General features: G+C 42.7%; 6 protein-coding genes and 2 non-coding genes across 9 annotated transcripts in view; 4 read left to right on the forward strand and 4 right to left on the reverse strand.

Annotated features, from left to right (window-relative positions):
- Nucleotides 1-4,339, forward strand: part of LOC116804309 (UPF0746 protein DDB_G0281095-like) — an 11,203-nt gene extending 6,864 nt beyond the window's left edge. The window contains 1 exon segment of the mRNA XM_044010218.1: nt 4,292-4,339. Coding sequence (XP_043866153.1) covers nt 4,292-4,339 — 48 coding nt within the window.
- Nucleotides 4,340-11,069: 6,730 nt separating this feature from the next.
- On the reverse strand, nt 11,070-17,651 carry LOC6581874 (splicing factor 3B subunit 3). Of its 2 annotated transcripts, XM_002007557.4 has the most exons (11): nt 17,529-17,651; nt 16,988-17,249; nt 16,356-16,721; nt 15,625-16,099; nt 15,224-15,558; nt 14,185-14,492; nt 11,969-13,946; nt 11,815-11,865; nt 11,576-11,639; nt 11,343-11,394; nt 11,070-11,272 (listed from the first exon to the last, which is right to left on the reverse strand). In XM_002007557.4, the coding sequence occupies exons 2-7, from the start codon at nt 17,211-17,213 to the stop codon at nt 11,973-11,975; spliced, it is 3,684 nt and encodes a 1,227-aa protein (XP_002007593.1). In that variant the 5' UTR covers nt 17,214-17,249; nt 17,529-17,651; the 3' UTR covers nt 11,070-11,272; nt 11,343-11,394; nt 11,576-11,639; nt 11,815-11,865; nt 11,969-11,972. The 2 variants fall into 2 exon arrangements, with proteins under 2 accessions (XP_002007593.1, XP_032587658.1); XM_032731767.2 differs by lacking the exons at nt 11,070-11,272; nt 11,343-11,394; nt 11,576-11,639; ... (1 more) ...; nt 11,969-13,946; nt 14,185-14,492 and adding an exon at nt 14,763-14,872.
- Nucleotides 11,466-11,541, reverse strand: LOC6581872. The gene has a single exon (XR_047706.2). It is a non-coding gene; the product is annotated as a small nucleolar RNA Me28S-Cm788 (small nucleolar RNA).
- On the reverse strand, nt 11,703-11,786 carry LOC6581873. Its single transcript, XR_047707.2, has one exon. It is a non-coding gene; the product is annotated as a small nucleolar RNA Me28S-Gm3113 (small nucleolar RNA).
- Nucleotides 17,652-17,735: 84 nt separating the features above from the next.
- LOC6581880 (UPF0415 protein C7orf25 homolog) lies at nt 17,736-19,278 on the forward strand. The gene is made up of 5 exons (XM_032731770.2): nt 17,736-17,967; nt 18,027-18,353; nt 18,416-18,967; nt 19,027-19,105; nt 19,189-19,278. The coding sequence occupies exons 1-4, from the start codon at nt 17,818-17,820 to the stop codon at nt 19,102-19,104; spliced, it is 1,107 nt and encodes a 368-aa protein (XP_032587661.1). The 5' UTR covers nt 17,736-17,817; the 3' UTR covers nt 19,105; nt 19,189-19,278.
- Nucleotides 19,226-20,015, forward strand: LOC6581881. Its single transcript, XM_002007559.3, has 2 exons — nt 19,226-19,317; nt 19,376-20,015. Exons 1-2 carry the CDS (start codon nt 19,294-19,296, stop codon nt 19,967-19,969), a joined length of 618 nt encoding a protein of 205 aa, XP_002007595.2. The 5' UTR covers nt 19,226-19,293; the 3' UTR covers nt 19,970-20,015.
- On the reverse strand, nt 19,994-20,792 carry LOC6581882 (protein DPCD). The gene has a single exon (XM_002007560.4). The coding sequence runs from the start codon at nt 20,699-20,701 to the stop codon at nt 20,030-20,032; it is 672 nt and encodes a 223-aa protein (XP_002007596.1). The 5' UTR covers nt 20,702-20,792; the 3' UTR covers nt 19,994-20,029.
- An 82-nt stretch (nt 20,793-20,874) lies between these two features.
- On the forward strand, nt 20,875-22,426 carry LOC6581883 (B-cell receptor-associated protein 31). Its single transcript, XM_002007561.4, has 3 exons — nt 20,875-20,981; nt 21,068-21,646; nt 22,040-22,426. The coding sequence occupies exons 2-3, from the start codon at nt 21,146-21,148 to the stop codon at nt 22,232-22,234; spliced, it is 696 nt and encodes a 231-aa protein (XP_002007597.1). The 5' UTR covers nt 20,875-20,981; nt 21,068-21,145; the 3' UTR covers nt 22,235-22,426.
- The last annotated feature ends 8 nt before the right edge of the window (nt 22,427-22,434 follow it).

Below are 22,434 nucleotides of genomic sequence, written 5' to 3' on the forward strand. Positions count from 1 at the left end.
CACACAATATAGCATGATCCATATACAAACAATAGCTCACAGGCCTTTGATCAATTCCTTCAGCATTTATTGCACAGCCAATGTTAATTAATGAGAACTTTCTTTTCAGAGTCGAATTTTTTTTTTTTGGCCTATGGTTAAGTAGTTGGAAAGCGTTTGATAGTTGGTTCTCTTGACTAAGAATTGGCAGAGGGATGGCCAGTTGATGAGCTATATATCGGATAGAGAGGGTAAGAGATAGAGGGCGATTTATGTGGAGATCTTTTGTTATATGTTTTCGGATTGGTGTAGAAAGCCGAAATATTCCTGTTCAAATTAAAAATTATACGCTCTTTACTAGAAAAACTTTCAAATGATCTTTGCACATATTGCATATCACACATATCACATTCACATCATCTGATAGCTTTACTAGATATATGCTAAAAACAAAATTTCATCTAGTTGTCTGCTGATCCTCCAACCTTTGCACAATATTCATAAAAATCGAACTATGCCTCTCAAACTGTAAGCAGTCTAAAGGCATTTCAACTTCAATCCGATCCTACTCGTATCCCAAAGCTGAACCCATTCGTACTCTCTTTTAATGCATGCAAATCGAAGCATGGCAAATCGCTTATTGCTTCAGCGCCAAAAACCAAAAGAAAAACAAAAAAAAATAAAAGCAATCAAAGGCCGCGAGACCCCGACCGGGCCAAAGTGAATGAATGATGCGGAGCAGAACGGATCGAAAAGCCGAAGAAGAGGGCCAACGGGCCAACAGGCCAACGGCTAAAGCAAATAAGCCCAAAAAGCATTCCATATTCGATTGCCTCCAAAAACCTTTCGAACTTTAACAGCGGATTTAAGCTACGAAAATTGCGTGAAGCGGCGCATTATGGTTATTACTTCGATGTCGAATCGACGAATGGCCCAATGGACGATGTCGATGAGGCTTTAGATCCCAGGGGTTAGGGGCCAGGGGTTAGCCAGCGTCTCTGGTTACGGAGAGCGCTTTGTTTGCTCATCGCTCGGCGCTCCACCTTTGATGGCAGCGCCATGCCAGCCCAGAGAAGAGAAGAGAAGAGAAGAGCTGACCTTGTTTAAACATCAAAAACCATATTATTGCCATGCCGACGCCTTCAGCTTGAAGCTTAGTTTGCTTTACTCTGCCAAGAGGGTGTTGCGATTTGCTCAGGCAATTTGTCTGTGCAGAAAATCTATTTTGTATCAAGTCTATATATACTTTGATTTATTTTATAATCTTTATCTCGACACACTATGATCAGTTTATGTATCTAATCAATTATTAATCTTAAAATCTGGCGTGAGAGACCCCAAAAAAAGGCGAAGCGAAACTGAAGACAAGAAGAGCCTAGTTCATCGATCTCACATCAGAGATAAAACTGCTTTATAAATCGAAGTTAAAGGCATATGAAGTCAGGTTCAAGAAAAGAAAGAAAAATTAAAGTTTAGGAAAATCAGAGAACGCAGCTCAAGAAAACCAAAGAGGTAAACCTGGCTCAAAAATGAGGCTCAAGAACCATGAAGTTTTGAAGACTTGAACCACGAAGTCATCAATGAAGCACTTTTTATTTGACTCACTTTTTTGATAAGCATATTGAATAGAAGATTTGTACTATATTTATACTATAAATATATAATATATATGTACCATATTTTTTTACACCACATCCAGAAAGAGCATTCAACTATATTTGAAAGTACTACAGCAGATGTTTATATATCTTGATGTTCCAAATATGTTATGCTGTATAGCATGTATATATCCCATTCCATATATATCACGGTTTGTAAGCACATTCACTCTTCGTTCATTTCCTTCCAATTCTCGCGCATCTTTTATTATTTGTTGTGTTTTATTTTTTTGGTTTGGCCGTTGAAAAATTGCAAAAGTTAAAAACCATTTCATTGCATTTACAGGGTTTCACTTGCCTCTCAGTTTTTCTTTTTTTCTGTTTTTTGCGGCAATTCGATTTGTGGCCGAGTTGCAGCAACGCGGCGTCGTCTGTGTGTTGCATTGTGTAATTTATATGCGGCACAGAGCAGCGCTGGCCAAATGAAGGCGTTGCATGGTGCCCGGACAACTACGTGACCTCCAATTCGAGCTCAGTTTCGGTTTCAGTTTCGGTTTTAGTTTTCATACGAGTCGAGTGTGCACATGTTGCTGCGACTCCAACTCCGACTCCGACTCCGACTGCGACTGCGACTCCGACTCTGACTGTGGCAATTGTTGGTGGTCGGCTTTGATGCGTGCCGCCGCCTTCTTCAACTTCAAGCCAAGAAAACCACACGCACCACTCACACACTCACACATTCACACACTCACAGCTGGTGTAACACTCAAAACTTATTCATATGCTAATTTCGCTCAGCATTCAGCAAAATATGAGGCGAGCAGCTCGACTTGCCGCACTTGTTGCTGTTGCTGTTGCTGTTGGTGTTGCTGTTGCATGAACAGCGCGCAGTCAATGAACATATATCCAATTAAAATTGTTCAGCATTGCGACAATATTGTGAGCATAGCAAGTTGAACTCTACGACTTCAGCTGGCAAATGAGCTAGAAGAAAATCGCCTTCCACTGGCTGCCTCTAGGAAATGAGCTGGACAAATTAGATTAATTAGTCAATAGAATTTTTTTTTATACGAGTATATATTTTTTATTTGCAATCTGTCTTGTACAAATTGGTGAAAAACTGTTCACTGTTTCGATTTATCAGGGAAAGGGATAGAGAGGGAGAGAGAAAGAGAATATTTGAATATGCAATTATTTGCTGATTATATTCTTAATTTTTAAATATTAAAAAATATTTTTAAAATATTTAAATAATAACAGATGTGATATTTTATAAATTAAAACATAAAACTAGCAGCTGGTATTTAAATTTTGTTGATATATCATTTAGTTTAGATTTTGCAGATGCCGAAAGTATTATTTTAGACTTTGGTTGAAATAGCCTGTGAGCCACTGTATATTAATAATGATTTCTATATGTAGATTGATATAATTGTGATATATGTAGATTAAGACATAGAGCATGTCAAACATACCTTCACTTTGATGAAAGAAGTTTCAGCAACGTGATTAGACCACACAAAAATCTCACTTGTCTGAGAACATTCAATTGAAGAGAGAAAAGCAGTTCATAAATGCAGCACAAAATATGAATAATATTTGATATTTACTATTTCACTCCAATCGACTCAATTACAGCCATATTCATCAACACTCAGCTGTGCCCAACTACCGACCCTTCAACATGATCTACTTTGATCTCTGATCTACCTGAGAGCCAAAAATTCATTAGCAATATGAATAAAATACAAATACAATAAAATTTTTGGGAAATTGTTCAAGAGCATTGTTTAGCCATGGGCTGGCAGCTAATTAAGTGTGGAATGTAACAGCAATCAGCTGGGTCTAGACAATGCTGCGGCCCCAGCAGCAACAACCGCACCCGCACCACCAACGTCACCATCATTGCTGCTGCTGCCTTGAGCGATTGTGGTGCGGTGGTCTCTGCTCACAGAAATGCTCAGACAAGCTCTGGCTCTTGATCTGACTTTTGTGCGACTATCGAAGCTATCAACGCGATTGTGCGTGGACCTGGAACCAAAAAAAAAAAAAAAAAAAAAAAAAAAAAACCGAGCGATGTGTGGTTGCTGCTGTGGCTGTGGTTGTAGTTGTGGCTGCGTGATTATCGTGGTCATTGTTACAGCAGCTTAAATGGGATCTCATGTTGATTGATTGTGCACACCTGTGTGCCGTGTGCTGCCAGCGCTGAGCTCGTTGCCTGAATTTGGGTTTTTAGTTGTTGTTGTTGTTTTGTTCAGATTTGGCTTTTTAGCTTTTTTCAGCTTTTGTTTTATTGTCTGTGATCCGCAGTTGCTGATGGCTTTAGACCCGGCCCAAATGTCGGGGTGAAAGCTGAGCTTTCATTTCGTTCATTGTTTGTTGTTGTTGCTGTTGTTGCTATTGTGGCTATTGTTGTTGCTGGATTATGCAATGTGAGACAATTATTTTGGCAAATGAAATCAAACAACAGCCACATTTGGGAGCTCGTTGCGCCTCGCTGCCAGTTTGATGGACAACTATTGTTGTTGCTGTTGCTGTTTGTTGCTGCCGGACATGTTGGCGCTGCTTGGGTGGCTCCAGTTGCTGCCCCCGCATGTGGCAAGCGTTGCGGCTATTGTCTGGTTCCGCTCGCCGCTTGCAATTTGTATGAATTTCAAATTGTTACTTGGCAGAAGCAGCCAAGCCAAGCCAGGCCGAAGAAGCAGAAGCAGAAGCCGCAGCAACAACAGCAACAGCAGCAGCAGCAGCGCTTGAATGAATAATTTCCGCAGTTGGTCGTCATCAGCGTCGTCTGCGTCTCCGTCATCGTCTACAAAGATTCTGCTGTACAGCTGTTGTTGCTGCGACTGCGACTGCGACTGCGGCAGCCGCTGCGGCTATTTATCGTTGGGTTCTCTGTGCGCCAAATGAAAATGAACACGTGCGTCCGGTTGCTGCCTCAGCTGCTGGCTTGGCTGCCTTGTCGTTCATACAGTATATACATACACACATGTGTATATATATATCACTTTGTATGTGCATGTGTAGCATATGCCTCGTGCATGTGTCCATCAAAGCACAACAACAATCGAGCAAGGCTGCACGCCCCAAAAGCAAAAATTTCACTTTATTGATGAGCGCTGCACTTGAATTATTGCTGTGTGGGTGAGCTGAATGATCAAATTTACACACAAACACACACACACACATGCACACATGCACACTTATATATGTATGTGTACTTATGACAAACTATTTGCAACGCCTGGCCGCACAACGAGGCGTATGCGCAATTTGCTATAAACAACAACAACTGCAACAACAACAGCAACAACATCTGGCCCGCCTGCTGCTCGGCTTGTTTGCCTTGTGCGTGGCCCGTCGTCTGACAGTGAATCGCTGAGCTCAGGGTTGTGGACAACTGCCTAAGAGCCCCTCCACTCGGCTGGGCTTGGGAACGTAAACAACGCACTGAGCAGCAGCCCAATCCAATCCAATTCAATCGGAAACGGAAACTCGAATAGCAACAGCAACAGCAGCAGACTCCAAGACAAACAAACACTAATCGCAGTTTATTGCACTCAAATTTCATTTAGTTTTATTGAGCTTCTCAGCAGCTCTCGTATTTCTTAGCTTTCCGATTGTTTACCTCCAAATATTGATGACTTTTTCCTTTAGATTTTGAGGCAAGGTCAACAATCATGCACTGGCTAAGGCTGGAGTTGAGTATTCATATATACATACATTCATATATACATACATTGATAGTCAATCTTCTTTCAAACACAACCAATATGCTCACTTTGCACCACTTGAGCGGGCATACATATAGGTTAAGTCCCACTCTCACAAGCCCAAGTTGAGCGCCAACCATAAGTCGAGTGCCTTTTCATTGCTCTTTCGTTTGTTGTTTGTTGTGGCAGCAGTCAACCAACTGTGCAATTTCAACTTGATAAACTTTAACAACAATAACAGCAACAACAACAACAACGCGTTTCATTCATTATTTGTGCAACAACTGCAAAATATATGTATGTATAGAGTCAGTCGTATACCCAACGCACTTGGCCGGCTGTGTCTGAGTTTCAGCAGCTGTAGGAAGTTGCTTTATACATATAAATATACAAACATATATCGGGTATATGCCCCATGATTCAGCTGTGTATGTGCCGTACATATAGTGTGTATGTATATGCATGATTATATGTGGGAGCTCCATGTCCAACCAGATTGGTGCCCAGCCAAGCTTGGCTTAAGCGAAATGACCCCAGGGAGTCAACCTTCAGGGGCAGCCCATGAAATCTCGCTATCCGAGTTTATTTAATAAGCACTGAAAGTTTTGCTCACTGGATTGGAAGAATTGTGCAAATTGATAAGTTAATTCCCAGGAAATTTTGATGTATGTTAAGAAACATACATAGAAAACTATATACGTATATACCTATATTCATAGCAAACTATATTTTATTGCTCTTAGTCGAACCAACAGAGGGGGAGAAACTGAAGAAAAGAACTTTACGATGGTATGAAACAGAAGAAAGAGGAGGCGAATTGCAAGAAATAGAATAGGATAAAGTGAACGAGATTAAGAGCGAGAGCGAGAGAGGGGTTGAAAGTGAAAGAATTGAGAAATCGAGGGAGATCAAGCTAGAGTGAAAATGGAGAGACAGAGACTGAAATCAGAGAAAAGAGAAAAAGAAGAGAGATAGATAGAGAGACGAGAGTGAATTGTGAGAGTAAGAGCTTCAGAGATATTTATAAGCTAACGAAGAGGAGAATTTCAAATCTGATGTAAAACTTGATTATTGGCACTAGGAGTCCGAAATAGAAATCTCAGAAGTCCACTGTTCCATTAAGCAATTTTACAAATTTCCATCTGTTTTTTATGCCTCTAAAAGCAAATCAGATTTGGTTGATTGCAACCAGTTGACACTTTCAGTTAATTAACAATTGCCCCGCAGACCCAGGGCCAGAGCCAGGCGGGCACTTTCAGAAATGTGCCTTCTAGCTATGCTAATGATCATTGACTCTACTCTGGCCTCTCGCACCCCTTTGGCTAGCCCCAAAAATATCGATTAGGCTTTTGGGGGCAGCAGCACATGTGGTTCAGCTGTTTGCAATTACGAGTCGAGTGGCAAAAGAACCAAATCAAAGGCATTGCACAATTGCGCAATAGCAAAGGGGGAAAATGGGGGCCTCGAGGATGAACAGCTGCATCAAATGTGTTTTCTTTCCCCCCTCTCTCTCTCTCTCTCACCCTCTCTCTCTCTGTCTCTGGTCTCTGTGTTCAGGTGCAGATGATCAACATTTGCCGGAACTGAGACACTTCCGCTCGCTCGCTTGCATCTGTGGCAGCAACAACCGAAACCCCTTCACTCAAAGCAAATGCGAAGCGCCAACTGAATTGACAAACAACACGTGTGTGTGTGCGTGTGTGTGTGTGGCAATATATGTAATGTTTATGCTGACGCTCGACCTGCCGTCTGCTCAGATCACCCAGCGACAGCAGACCCCACCTCAATTCCACTCTCTCTCTCTGCTCTCTATCTCTGTCTCTGTCTCGCTCACCTTTTAGGTCTGCTACTCCTTGGCCTCAGTTAGTCAGCCGCAAATTGCTTTCAATTATGTTTGCAGTCTGCTCCCGTTTTTATGGCTCGCTGGCTCGACGTGTCTCTGCTGCGGCTGTGGCATGTTCGTGTTGATGATCTGTGCGAGTGATCAACGTATTTAACTGCCAACTGCCAACTGGCAACTTGCAACTTGCAACTTGCAGCTTCAATTGTGACTCGCAGCTTCAACTGCGACTGCGTTCTCGACATCTTGTGCAAGTGGCGCAGCTCTGTTACCCTGTAAATGCTAAACCACAGATGACAGGCAGTGCCAGCGATGAAAAGTTGAAGGAAATTGACGCCGTCTCTAATCTACTCTAGAATTTGCCTGACTGCTTCCCAAGAGAGAGAGAGCGAGTGAGTAGAAGAGAGAGAGATAGCCCATATAGCTTTTGTAGCTACTTTCCCCCTCTCTATGCCTCTCTCTTTATTCCCGTATTCATCGTATAGGGTATCCAGCTCGTTCCCACTCTTCGTGAGCTTCCTTCCTACATCGTCTTATGACTTTGATTTTAATCATCAGTTTCAGCATTAAAATGTTCCATTATGCCCGCCGCCCAAGAACCGCAGCAAATTACTTGCGGAAGTGGGCATGTTTCCAAAGGCATACGAAGCGCCGTTGCAGAGCTGTAAACTAAGAGATTGCGATTGAGTTACTCAACGCATCATCGTCATCAACGCAGTCCAATTTGTGCTGCTCAAAAACAAACTCAAGTGAAAATTATGTCAAACCTGTTGAAAGATAAGACAGAGGAGTAAGAGAGAAGGAGAGAGAGAGAGAAGGAGAGAGAGAGAAGGAGAGGGTCAGATCTACATCTGTTGCTATCGCAGCATCAGCAGCAACACGGAATTGAGTAATTTGCTGCAAAAGACAATTAGATGCAACAGATTGTTGACTAAGTGACTGGAAACGTTTTCCCAGTTGCTGAGTTTTGTCGTTGTGGATCAGAGATCGGGTAGAACCGCCTTCGCCTCCGGCCGAGACTTGAGTTGGCTGCAACAGCTGGAGCTGCTGACAGGCTATGCGGCAGTTCAAATGAGTTCACAGTGACGCACACCAAAGTCTCCTCCCCATCGCATTTCATATTTGCCTCAGTCAATTATGCGCAAATTGCCAGCCAAGCCAAGCCAAAACAAACAGACCTTGGGCCACGTTAATGACACCGAATGGGGTCAGCTCTGACCTACGTCGAGCCGAAGCCACGCACGCGAGCCTCCATATGCATGTATGTGTGTATGTGTGCTGAAGGTAGATAAGTACATTCAACTGACCACGACAGATTTGCTGACAGCAATCCACAGCTGAGCATGCGGATCCATATGCCTCTCATCCGATTGTCATTCTCCTTGCCTCCCTCCTGCTCTCCCTCGTCTGGCAGGCGGCAATTAGTTTTTTTGCGGTTCTGTTCTGCTCTGCTCATCGTCTTCCTCTTCTCCTGCTTAGACCCTAGAGCTGCGCTGACAGCTGAGTGGATCAAATCGGAGCTGCGATTGTGGTGTAAACCAAGCAAAGCGAATTGATAACTTTATGTTTTCTCCTCAGATTCCTGCAGCTCATTTTAAAAGCAGTTAACGTCAAGCTGTGCTCAGCTGTGATCTTTATAAATAAAATTGTGTCAGCTGCAGAAAATTGGAGCTTTAAATGAAATATCATTTTGGCATAACTCTCAACTACTAATTGGTATTGCTAACAAATCCAAGTTTTTGCTTTCAATGATCTGTCATTTTTATGAGCTCATATGAATCCCAACTCTCAGCTAATATATCATATTCAGAGTGCCTTTTAAAATATTTATGTCAATTTCTCCATAAAAGATTCTCGACTTGATTATTAATATTAATTATTATTTACATTAAGTTTTTCAAGATTTATTTAATTTCTTGTGTATAAACATATTCATATACACACATATATGTTTAACGATCTTAGTCATTTGCTATCTGTGGCCTCCGTTAAATAGTTCAATTATAATTTCTAAGAAGCTTTTAATCTCTTTCAGTTGCCTCAACGTAATCAAGTTGTCTTATTATTTTCCTAAGCACCTTATATGCCGATCCTCAGTCTCTCCTCCTCTCCTTCCCTCCCCCCTCTCGCCTAACTACACTTGCACATCGAAATCCATGCTGTATAATTGGTTTGTCAGGCGAAGAGAGCAGAGTCAGACCGGCTCACAGCTGTGCCTAAACGTCCAACGTCCAAAGCTGCTAAGTGAATTAAAATAATGCTGCTCCGACTGCCAATGAACACGATCATGATCATGATAATGATCATGCTGCTGCTGCTGCTGCTGATGATGATGATGATGATGATGGCGGTTAGACAGCCCCAAACCGAGACCCTGACTTTAACTGTCTGGCTCTGACCGGCCGCTGCCTGGCTGGCTGGCTGGCTGGCTAGCTAGCCGACTGGCTGACTGGCTGATGATTCTATTTATTACATGGCCCGCAATTTGCGATTCCTCTTCGCGTTTTTGCTGTGCTGCGTTTTAATTATTTGGCTTGCCGTTAGTTTTAATAAAGTTGCTAACTGTGAAACGACGTGACTGGAAAATGCTCGGAAAATGAGTATTTCATTTACAGGGAAAGTGTCGGGCTATGTCTACAGCGAGTCAGACTGCCAGACAGCTAACCGATTAAAATCTCAGCGAATTCGCAGAAAATTCTTACACGCAAGCCAACAACGAAGACAGCTGAAAAGTTGCTGCGTTAACACCCATTTCCATTTGCAAGCTCCAAGTTACAAGCTCTACAGTCCCCAATCTCCAGTCTCTGGTCTTTCATGCGAATATTTTATCACGCGAGGCATTTTTGATAAGCATCTAGCTCAGCTGCTGCAGCAGAGCCCAAGCGGAGTTCGATTCAGATGCTCAGATCGTTGATCGCCCAGCGCTGATAGCGCAAACAACGCCCCAGCAGCAACAGCAACAACAACAAACAGCGCAAAGCTCATATACAGGTACAGGACATCGCAGTCCAGACAAAGCATTTGCCTTATCTACAACTGGGCATCTGTGCAAACGCTGAACGCATTCCGCAAATGGATATGGCAACAGCATCCAGGCGCACCCATCGCAGACAAATGCTGAGCTAGGTCGACTACCAAATGTCCTGCCAAGCGAAGGGCTTCGGAGTGAATCAATTATGAGGAGTTGCAGATTCTTAAAGTGCCGAACAAGTGGCCAAAAAACCCTTTCAAGTCTCCACAAACTGCAACGCCACTTGGAAAGGGTATCCGAAGTAGGCGTGGCTGTGTTAGGGCTACATGTGGTGGGCAAGTGTTTGCGCCAAGCGTTGATTGCGCTTATCGGTGGCGCGATCGATGCTCAGGCTGCAGCTGCAAGTGGCGTGAATTGCATGCGTAGCGGCTGCCTGCAGCTTCACGTTGCAGTCGCTGCAGTTGTTGTTGTTGTGTTGTTTTCCGTTGTACACTTGCGTGTTGCAGCAAAAAGTGCAAACAAGTGATGAATGTCCGTGTTATGCGATCTAATGATCTAGAAATGAAGTTAATAAATCGTTTAACCAGATGGCGCAGCGCCAGCTAGTTGATGCAACTATGCTGCACGCGTTCCCTCCTGCCCTCTGTCGGTGTCCACCTTCCACTTGCCACAAAGTGGAACACTTTGCGGATGCTTGCTTCATGGCCGGGCCACCGGGCCAACAACGAGAGCTAGGAGAGGCACGTAATTTGCATAACTACTGTGCTTATAACTCGGTACATAACAAATTACAACAATTTGATATTGCGCACATACCACAGAGAGATGGGTAGAGAGAAAACTAGAAATGCTTCTAGCTTAGCTGATATCCGTGGCATGCCACAGCGGTAGAGTGGCGAATGCTGGTAAACAAGGCCAAGAACCGAGCTACATGGCTAACAAGCGCATGCAAATTAAGACCCACTTTGTGCTTTGTATACATTTATTATTATTATTAGAGTAGTATTGTGGCTTAAATTACACAAGTGTGGCAATTAAATATGATGCACAAATGTTGACTTTATGCAATAATTAAATCTAGTATAAATATAAATAGGCAGTCGTTTAGTGGTTGTGTATGTGTGTATTAATGTGCATTCTACGTCTAAGCATTACCAATTAGATATTTAAACTGCAATGAAGAAGAGAAACACGTGATTAGCAACTGTTTTGAGTATACTTTAATTAATATTCAAACTTACCTAGTAAATATTTTAGATGTCAACCAATCAAAGAATCCGAAGCACAAAATAGCTGCAAGAGAGAAAATAAAAATGTATTTTAGTAGGGCGTAGGTCTACTGATAAATCATATTTATTTGAGCTTTGAACTCAGTAATTAAGTTACAATCAAATCATTTCATTAGTCTAACATATGTAAAAAAACATCATCGTAGATTATTTGTTTGCTTTCTAGTTAATCCCTATTTAATTACCTTTTCAGCTATAGCAAATGTGTTCCAAGACTCCAATTGATATGAGGTTGAGTTGTTTATGAGACTGCAATAGAACAAGGAAAACTATTAATATTAATTGCACAGGTAACTTCATAGTAGTGTAATTATTTATCAGCATTTATAACATTACACTAATCAAGGCATTTCATAGGTGTCCCAAGGTAAAAGCTTAGCTCATCACAGAGCAATTTGCATAAGCTTCTATCGAGAAAACTCACCTTAAATATGAAAAGATGCAAGTGGGTGTCGTCTTAAGCATTCAAAATCAACTGCAAGTAAAAAATAATGAAAGTAATAAGTATATGCGTATTTACTGAGATTTAACAAAAGTTATATCCAGTTGTTAAACCCACATATAATATGTACACTCACCTATTTAGAACGCATAGCGTGTGCGTATGTCCTCGAGCTTCTTGCAGATTTGATTGGGCGTGCGGAACATGTCACCCGCGATACTCTTCTGCTTTACTGCATCAATAGATAAATACTGTTCGCAGAGATCACCGTCCAGCACGTTTTTCACAGGATAGTATGAGCTGCGGTAGCTGAGATGATCTCGACCACATAAGGGCGGGTTTTCGTTGCGCATGTGCATCTCCAAGTGCTGGAAGAAGTCGTAGTCCTCACGACTAGTGAACGGCACGAAAGCGCCCACGGTGCCGCTCAATGTGGCATAGATGAGCGCTTCGGAACCTCCGGGAATGAGAGTGGCCTTCTGTAGCGACATGATAATCTCTCCCACATGGAACGAGCAAATGTTCTCTGACTTTTGCGAGGCACCCGACAGCAATCCACGATCCCAGAGCGACTTCGTGCCAGTGGGATCTTCGTCCACATCATCGGTGACTGAATGCGGCAGGCGTTGAATGCTCAGATTGCCAAACTTATCAGCAATAGCAATGGTATCATAATCCAACAGAGTTGTAGCCGTCACCCAACGCGGATGGGTATCATCAGCGAATATGATGAGCTGATTCTCAGCGCGCCGATAGCGTATGAAGAATACAGACTCCTGAACATCAGAGACATAGACACGGTGGCCCATCGCTTGAATGTTGACAATCTGGTAGGGAATGTGTTTATTCTCGCACTTGCGCAGCATCTTCTTCTTGCCCAGATCATAGATGCGCAGCATGCGACCACAGCCTGCTAGTAGGCGACCCTGGAAACCACACAATGCGCCGGGTATCTCCTCGATCTCAGTACGATGTAGAAATTCCAGTGCTGAGCAGGTTGGATCAATTTTGTAGATATCGATGCATCCACCTTGCGAGATCCGCGGATTCAGCTGCAGATCCTTGGCAATGCCCACTGCCAAATAATAGCGACCATCAGCAGCAACAGAGAACTTAAGCATGGCCATAGACATGATAGCCTCGTTCTGTGTCAGTGGCACAGTGAACATCGTTTGGCCGTGCATGGCATCTAGGCAGCGTATTTGCGAAGCCCATAAGCCGAGTCCTGCCTTGGGTGCAGAGAACACATCCTCGGGCAGCACCTCATTGATGAAGGCATTGGCCATTTCTCTGGCCAGTTCGCGCTCCTCTTCGCCAGCAGCGCTACGCATTTCCTCAGCCATTTGCTCCTTACGCGCATTCTTCGTTTCCTCGGTGTACGCATTATGATCCGTTTCAGCAATCAACATGCGACCCGTATCCGGATGTATGACAAAGGCTCGCGGCGTGAATTGCAATGGAAAGGCCACTTGATTGAAAACGGCGCCCAGTTTCTCCAAAGCGAGGATACGCAGTGTGTTAGTCGATATAGCCACAATGCCCTCACTACACTGTTCGCTAGAGAAGCCTGAAGCATATTCTAGCGTCTCATACGACAGGGGTGTCAAATGGAAACGATTCTGGTGATAGTAGGACAACCAGGTGCGGCTAGACATGGCCAACACGGCTTCAGCGCCTTGCATCTTGATCCGGAACAGTTTCACCGGACGCGAACCCAAATAGCGTGTTCGGGTATCCGCCAAATCGCCAGATACAGGATCCAACACAGTGCGCAGTAGCACACCGTTACTTAATCCAATATTCAAATATATGGTGCCCTTATTGCTGCCGCTGCGTTGTGCCGGCACATCATCGTCTGCACCGGCATTTGTGGTACTCTCCGTATGACCCATTTCGACCAAACACAACGACTCGGCCGGCGAGGGTAGCGCCTGCATAGAGCACGGAGAGAGGCAATTATTGGGATCCAGAGAAAGTATGCGCACTGTGTTATCAGCCAGACCAACTGCTAAGAACCAAGATCGCTGCTCTCCCTCTGGCACCGTGCCCAGAGCCATGCACATGATCTCTGCAGGCATTTCCGACCGTTCCGTATACTCGTTCAGCTCACCAGTCTGTTTGTAAATTATTCCCAATTAGTAATCTGTATAAATCGGGGTTAGCATGCATGCATTGTCTAATGATTGCTCAGCACTGCAGGACACAAAGTGTCTCAACATGATTGTTCTTTTTCGTGTTTTTGTCATCAGAGCAATGTATCGAGAATATTGAAATATAGTCGTTTAGAAATAGGTATATATCGACTGTACTTAAATACTCTCTTCTGCTACATAGTCTATATTAAATGCTTACCGGATCCATTTCGAAGTAAACCAACTCGCGACCAGAGAGCGTAATGACCACCTGACGTTGATTGACAGCACATTTTGTGATGGATTTCTTGCCGGGCGCCTTCCACTCATTCACTCGCTTATCGGAGCGTATATGACGAATGCCATCTGGATAGACTTGGACCAGAGCATCGTCTCCCAGTGCAGCACAGCACAATGTTGGCGTAGTGCCTAGAAAACCACTGTCCGTCACTTCCTCGACGGTCTCGCCAATGCTCAGAACCAGTGTAGCATTCACGAAGGAGACAATGATATAGGCATCAAACTCGTCTAAAAGTAGGAGCACAACAAAAATAGTTTGATCGTCAGTATAATATTCTTTGGAAATATAACATTTTAAGGGTATTTGGTGACATTGAATAATCAGGTTATCAAGTTCTAATCAACGTAAAGTTCATTTGAAACACGGATGATAAGTAATCACATCATGTTCAATGTCAAGTCTTAATTATAATATTAAATAATCAAGGTTTGTAGCATTTGTTTTGTAGTATCTGTTGACTTAAGAGCTGCAGTAATGTTGCCTTACCTATCGCTTCACAAAAGACAAATATAAATTATAAGTATTATACACGAGTCTATTGGATAACTCGCATTTTATATCTGTTCAATAGTCACACAACAAACAGTAGACGTCTGTGTTTAAGCGCCTGAAATAAGAGAGAACTGGTGGTTGATAACTTGTGGCTTTTGGATCGTGTTTATATACAGGTAAATAGGCTAGGATTGTTGCTGTTTCTCAGTCTCGTGCATCAAATATCTGCCAATTTAATGGTTGCCACAAAATTGCAGCACTTTCATACATATTTAAGAATTGAAATCAACAATCGTAGCACAACCTGTACATATATAGCAATATTATTTGTTTATCTTGGGGTATCGTGTTCTGTATCATCAATGCACCAGTTGAGTTATTAGAAATATTTCATAGCTAGCAAACTTAAGGCCTAAACTTAATAGATAAGCGCAAACATCAAATGAAATCTTTGATTTCGACTCACCGTCAATGCGTTTCTTGACAGTCCACACGGCATTTGGATTACCGGGCAACTCGGAGACAGCCATCTCTGATACTTCAAGACCATGCCGCAGTACACGGAGTGTGGAGCGCGGTCCACGCCCACACAGCACATACAACTGTGGCGTATCCTCATTGGCCAAATCAGCCACTTGGGAGGTGATAATAGGTGCAAAGGAAGGCAACTCATCGACCAGAACGAGATTCTTTAATGCACGTGGAGCGAAGAAGAACGTTTCACCCTCTTCCAGTGGCATAGCAGAACTGAATTCGGGTTCATCATCATCATCGCCCAGATGTGCTATTTGGTACAAGTAACTATAAAAATAAAGAGAAAACGGGTTAGAACGCTCTGAAAATGTCTTCCTTTTCTGTTTTACTTACTGGTTGCCAAATTCACTGGCCACAAACAGAAAGCCAGTCTTCAGCACACACATCGCTGTCGCAGGGGGCACTGTATCAAAGTACTTTAGCTTGATTTCGGAAACCACATCGTCGTCGGTCTCAAGGGTTATCTTGAATATATCGCCCTGCTCTGTTTGTAGCAGAAAGAAGTACATGCTCTTGGTACGATGAGTTGCGGAGCATATAAAGATCATTCCCCGCTCAGGATCATCAAGATCATTGCGTCTACGAGGTATGGGACAACGTATATCATGCTGATCACCCAAATTCTTGTAGGTCAGATAGTTCTCAGAGCAAATAAGCACGCCAGAGGGTCCGTCATTGCCACCTGGCACAGAAACCAAGAAGTTTGCGTGTTCTTCGAGTGGTTCAGAGTACTTGCGAACAACATGATTGAGGCCCAAATCAAGTTCGTAAAATGTGAGCGTCTGTTGCGTCCGTTGAGCTGCATCCCCTACAAAATAATAAAAAGGAAAACAATGTTTAGTGCAAAGTTAGAAGAGGAATCAAAAAACAATGTAATTAAATTAAAAAGGATGTGGACCACAAATCAGTGAAGTGTAGCTAGGTAATTACAGCGGCACCAATGGTTCAGTGGTCATATTTATCTAGCGCTAAGTACATAACAATGTCAATGGTCTATTATCCATATGCACTGTGAATTAAAGCGCCAAAGAATAGAATGAAATTTAGATAAGATATATATTTACCTGATGGATCCAAGTCAGCTTCCTCGTAATCGATTTCCAGACAAGCAAACATGGGATTATCAAAGCCAACGTCCACGCCCACCATATGGTAGGTCAAGGTGTTGGACTTGTGTGCCTCCAGAGGTGAAGATATGGTTAGTCGTGCCTGGGTATCTCGGTTCATGATGTAGGCCAGCTTTTGTTTCTCAACAGCACCAATCATCACGGCACGGCCCTTGGGATCAATGGCAAAGTACTGTCCCGGCACAATGCGGCGGCAGCCCGATTTGCCGAAGGTCTCCTGATGTACTTTTTCCAAGGCATTCTTGCTGGGCATGTACTCCAAAATAACAATGCGTCCAGAATCTGATCCCACGACAATATAATCTATGAAAAGCCAAATAGATCTGATTTTATATTGGAAGCAATGAAACTGTACTTTTTTGAGGTTAGAAGTTCTTGTAACTCGAAGTTTCAGTTCGCCATGCCATGTGGTTAAGGGTCATAGCAAATGCGACGTCAAGTCAAATTACTATCGCACATAGACACGTTCACTAAGGTCAAACTGGGAACAACCAACAAAGTTGCCTCAATTGGGTTTTGTGCATAGATAAAATTATATTAAAAATCGTGATATTACAAATTATACCAACCTTTTGTGCCGCCTGTTAGACGGAAGGCCATTAGCGCACGTATGCAACCAAATATTTCCGTCGACATCAGCGTGTGAACTTTGCCCGTGTTAGGATCGGGTCGCAGCAGTTCCAGCGACTTGCCACGTGACAGCAGCACCTCCTGCTGTTTACCGCCTGAAAAATTTCCGTGCACGGCATGCGTGACGCCGGTACCCTTTTGGAGCGTCAAATTATACAAGTACATATTGAAGCAGAGCTATTTTCAGCCTACACAGTTGCACTGCAGAAAAAAAAATTTATGTTGAGGTTAGAAACGATCAACTTAACTTAGATGTACAATATTAAGATTTCAACGGTAATGTACTACTTTAATAATACCAAGGCCACAGTAACAAACGTCGTGTCGCCTAACGATGCTTAGTAAGTAGTATTTAATTTTTAATTTTGCACACTTCAAATGCGACCAAAGCACAGACATTTCTGATTTCTGGAGATACATTGTGCATAAATACCACTAAAATATTACCAAATTTAAGTAGATTACACCTTAGTTAATTACCTTTTGCTATTTTGTTCAATGAATTAACACATTTTAATAATGATGCGTTTGGATTAAATTTATTCACATCACTCAAGCGGCGTCATTTTCAGAGCTGCCGCTTGGCTTGACCGGTGAAGAAAAAGTGGATGGAAGAAAACGCGGGCGGTATTTGACAGCACTCACTCAGAGTTTCTTTCATTTCGATAACATTAATTTTCGATACATTTAGTAGCCCTAGTCGATCAGCTGGCCGATGACAATAATATTAAAATACGAATAGAAAAGTTTTTAAGCTCAGCAGGTGGCAATGGAAATGGATAATGCTCTATATGCAGAAGCCAATGAGAAAATCAGACTGGGCGAGGAACTCAAGAAATCTTTAGTCGAATTTCAGGACATTCCAGGAGTAGCAAAAGTGCAAAGGAAAATAGAACAGGAACTTAAATTCTTGGAAAAGGTCCGAGTGCTTGAATGAACTGAAACATTTATTTATAGCTAACCCATATTTAATTACAGGTTATACGCACAAAGACTTTAAAGGAGAATCACATTACAAGCAGTAACTTTGTTAACTATGAATTTCTCATAAAAACCTTGCGTCTGCAGCAAGGAGTCGTGGATATAAATGCTGTATTTACCCTTGAATCGCGCGAGAGTCCTCTACGTGTAGACATTGTTGCGAATAACGGCCTAAAATGGATAAAAGTAATTGCTCGGAACTCGAAATCTATCGAGGATGCTGCTAAAGGCTGCGTCAGTTTTGGTGCACGCAGCGTTTTGGATCAGGCAAGCGATTATCTGGAAGCCAGTGAACTGCACTTCTGCATGTTTCAACGCCCGAAGGTGATGATGATCCCTCTAACTACATTTATTTTATAATTATTTAGAGCGGTACTTTCTTTCAGATTGTCTTTTACTTCTCTAATAAAATAGACAGTTCGTTGCACGATGAGCTCAAGGAAATGGGAGTACAAACTGCCTCGTTGGAAGAGCCTGACTTGGATCTGGATCAGTATGCCACCTTGTCAAATGAATTAAACTTGGATGTGACTACCTTGCTGGCTTATGTGAGCGCTCTTTCGAATGGCGACTGCAATTACGTGTTCAAAGAGCCGCTTCTAACTGAACAGGCTGAAAAGGAACGCGAATCTCCGGTGAAACCAATACTCGACAAAATATTTAAAGACAAGCGCTTGGTATGTTGCCAATTGGCCAACGATGCATTTCAAAACATTCTCACTGTACTGGGCGGACCGGGTGAGCGTAAACGCGCTGAAGAATTTATGAAACGAGTAACAGTGTATCCGGATGTCGACACAATACCGCCGGAGTTTTCCAACATACGTTTTACTGCTAAAGTGAATGAGCGAAGCTTAAAGATATTTAGTTTTGGTATGGATCGTAAAATATTTACAGTTACATCAAATAAGGCGTTTGTTAGATCGGCTAAAATGCAGGTGAGTGTAATTTTTACCTTGATTAAATTCGATGTTCATAATATCTGTTTTATTTTCAGGGCATAAATGTTCCCGTTTTTGTTCATGCGTCACGTGCGCTTACTGAGGGTAAACAGGCGAACGCTGTGCCGCTCTAGAGTAATTAAATAGAAATTTTTAACTTATTACAACTTTGTACATAAAAAAGGTTAATTTTAAAATATTGTTATTTGACTCGATAGGCATTTTTCGATAATATGCTGTTAGCTATCGGTAGACCAGCTGTGATACAGAGTTGCCAAGCAGCTCACGTACTGCGCAGGTAAACAAGAGCAAAAAGAGAAAACATGGATTGTGCACCGCTAAATTTGGTAAATAAAAGAAATTCATCTCAAAACTGTCGTGTTTCATCCTTATCAATACGTACAGGCGCATTTCCACGAACGTCGCTCAGAACGCTTCATACGCCACCATCGTTATGAAGACGCCATAAAGGCCCTGGAGACTTCTCTAATCTACATACAAGATGCATACAAAAATGTTCAAATGGCAAAATCGAAAGAAGTGCTCGATACCTTAACGCTTGACTTTCAGCGCAAGCTTCGGCAAATCGAGATGCGTAAAACACAATATGGACTCACAAAGATGAAAGATTTCGTGCAGCTGAAGGAGACAAGTCCCATGCTGCCATTGCGGCCGGAGCAGGGAGTAGGGTCAGCCCAGTCTGTGGCCAAGGCCATCGACAAAACCGTACAGGACTTTGATGCCAAGTTCACCTCGACCATTGAACGAAAAGTGACGCCTTCGTTAGTGGAACTGAAAGTGGAGACCATGATCCAAAGCGACCCTCAATCAGAGAGTCAGGAGTTCCATAGCCTGTCCACACTTGACCGCAGCTCAGAGAATGAGATGCCTTCACTAACTCCATTAGAGTTACCCACATTTGATTACACCATGTTTACGAGCTCGTCAGCTCCGTCTCTGGCCAGCTACGTCGGCATGGCCGAGAGCAATCAAAAGTAACTTGTGATAATTAAAAATAAATAGTTTAGTTTGTATGCATATTTTACATATTCAGTTTTATTATTTAGCCAGCAATCCTTTCAACAAATCGTCCACATCTGTCTCAGTCTCCACGTCCTTTAGCAGAAGTAAAACCTGTGCCTCCATCTCGCAGAGTATTGGGGGTTTCTGGTAGGTTATGATGAGTGTGTTGAACTGATGATGAGCGCTTATATTGGCCTGGACAGGCGGTACGCCGCAACGATCCAGTTCAGGTACTTTTATAACTTTGTAATATTTCTTATTATTTGTGCGCACGATAATTGCGCGCTGCTCGGCATCTGCTTGAATATCGTACACATTTAGAGGGTAAGGTAGATTGCGTATGCGCCATTCAATGTTTTTCTTGGTAATACGTTTGGTTAGTAGTGGAGCAGTATTGCTCTCCCGCACAGTGAATTCTCCACCAGATATGTTGTCCGCATCACCACCGCCAGCTGTGTTTTGCTTATTGGCAGCAGCCCAATTCAGTTGGCGTGGCTCTTCGCCAAGCTCGATTTCCCATTCGGGTTCACCCATTAGCTGTTTGCATTTGCGCCAAGCTCGTCGTTGCACTACGCCCGTATCCATATTGTACTCCTCAGCCATTTGTTGACCGTCGGGGAACTTGTAGAGCACCTTGCGCAGCTTATTGCTGATCATTGAGTTTTTCTCAGCAGACTGCAAATAATTTAACCAATGTTGATACGACATTTTGTGAAAATAACAAACTCCAACTGAATTTGATCGATGGCGCAAAAGCACATTTTGTTTTTTTTTTTACCCTGGCAACCAGGGCTGTCAGTAGTCAGCTGCTTGGCATTTTGTTTACAAGCAAAATACATGACAGGGGCTGCCAACTTGTTTCGAATATTGTCAAAAATCTAGAAAGCGAAGTTGACGTGGCCGCCGATGAGGGCATACAAATACGCATATTTCACCATTTGCAGTTGTATTTTAATATCTATAGCTATTTAAAGTAAGCCAATTCACGGTACGTGTTTATAAATAGCTCCATAAAATAACACACAGTTTGTGTTTCGTACTAATTAGAAAAGTAATATTCTTAAATCTTTGCAGAGGAGAAAAGAAGCACAGCGAACACGTAAAATAAAATCTAGCAAACTTTTCACATTTTTTATTGGAAAAGTAGCAAAAATGAGTTTGGTGTGGACTTTGATCGCCGGTTTTCTGTATACAGAAATCGCAGTGGTTTTGCTGTTGGTTTTGCCCGGAATCAGCCCGTACAAATGGAATCGTTTCTTCAAATCCAAATTTCTAGCCATGTTGGCCCAACAAGCACATCTCTACTTTTTCCTAATAATGGGTGTGTTGGTGCTGTTCCTTCTGGAAGCTATACGCGAAATGCGAAAATATTCCAACACTGACAACAGCGGCGAGGTCCATCTTAACGTAGAAATGCAACACAGCATGAGATTATTCCGGGCCCAGCGAAACTTCTACATTTCCGGTTTTGCCATTTTCCTTGTTCTGGTCATACGGAAACTGGTCCAACTGATTTCGACACAGGCCAATTTGCTTGCGCAGAGCGAAGCTTCCATGAAACAGGCCCAGAGCGCTACAGCCGCTGCTCGCTCTCTGATGACAGAGAAGACCGACAAGGCAAAGGAAGCTACCGAAGACTCAACCCTGAATGAGGTAAGTCAGCTCATAGAAATGTATATAGTTGGCATTTGGAGTTTTTGTACATCGTCCAGGCCAGGCATGTTTAAAGAGCTTTGCCCCCAACCTAACACTTTGACCGTTTGCTACTAGCAGCTGTATATTCAAGGCAATTTCTTCTTAATATACCCGCATGGAAAGTGTTGGGCGAGCATTAAGAGACAAAATGAAAGTATAAACCCTTCGTAAACTCTTTAAACAGTTGTCACGCCTGAGGAAACGTGTGCAAGGACTCAGCGCCAGATTATACTAAGTTTTCGAAACGACATTCCCCAAATATCCCCCGTCCACACACACACACACACATACAAAAAAGACCTAGCCCCTCCTTGGATAAGTATTCAAACATAGATGATACTCGTTTTGCAGCTCAACAAGCTGAAGGAACGCGTTCAGGAGCTGACCTCAGAATTGAACCGCGAAAAGAAGGATAAGGAAGCCGTCAAGTCCCAAGCAGAGAGCTTGAACCGTGAATATGATCGCCTCACCGAGGAGTACAGCAAGTTGCAGAAACAAATAACCATTGGTGGCGGAGCTAAAGGTGCATCCATTAAGGATGACTAAGCTAGACGCTCTTGATGTCGAGCGCTAAATAAACATTTAAGGAATGATAAGACTTATAACATGGCGGTGGGGGCGAAGGCATCAACTGGAAGTACAGCAAGATTATAGAAGATTATAAATCGATAACATAACCAAAAACACAAACACACAAAAACAAACAAAACGAAATAAAAGCTTAGCTATTAATACACATGTTTCAC

The sequence above is a fragment of the Drosophila mojavensis genome, unplaced genomic scaffold, assembly GCF_018153725.1.
Source record: "Drosophila mojavensis isolate 15081-1352.22 unplaced genomic scaffold, ASM1815372v1 contig_74, whole genome shotgun sequence".
NCBI lineage: Eukaryota > Metazoa > Arthropoda > Insecta > Diptera > Drosophilidae > Drosophila > Drosophila mojavensis.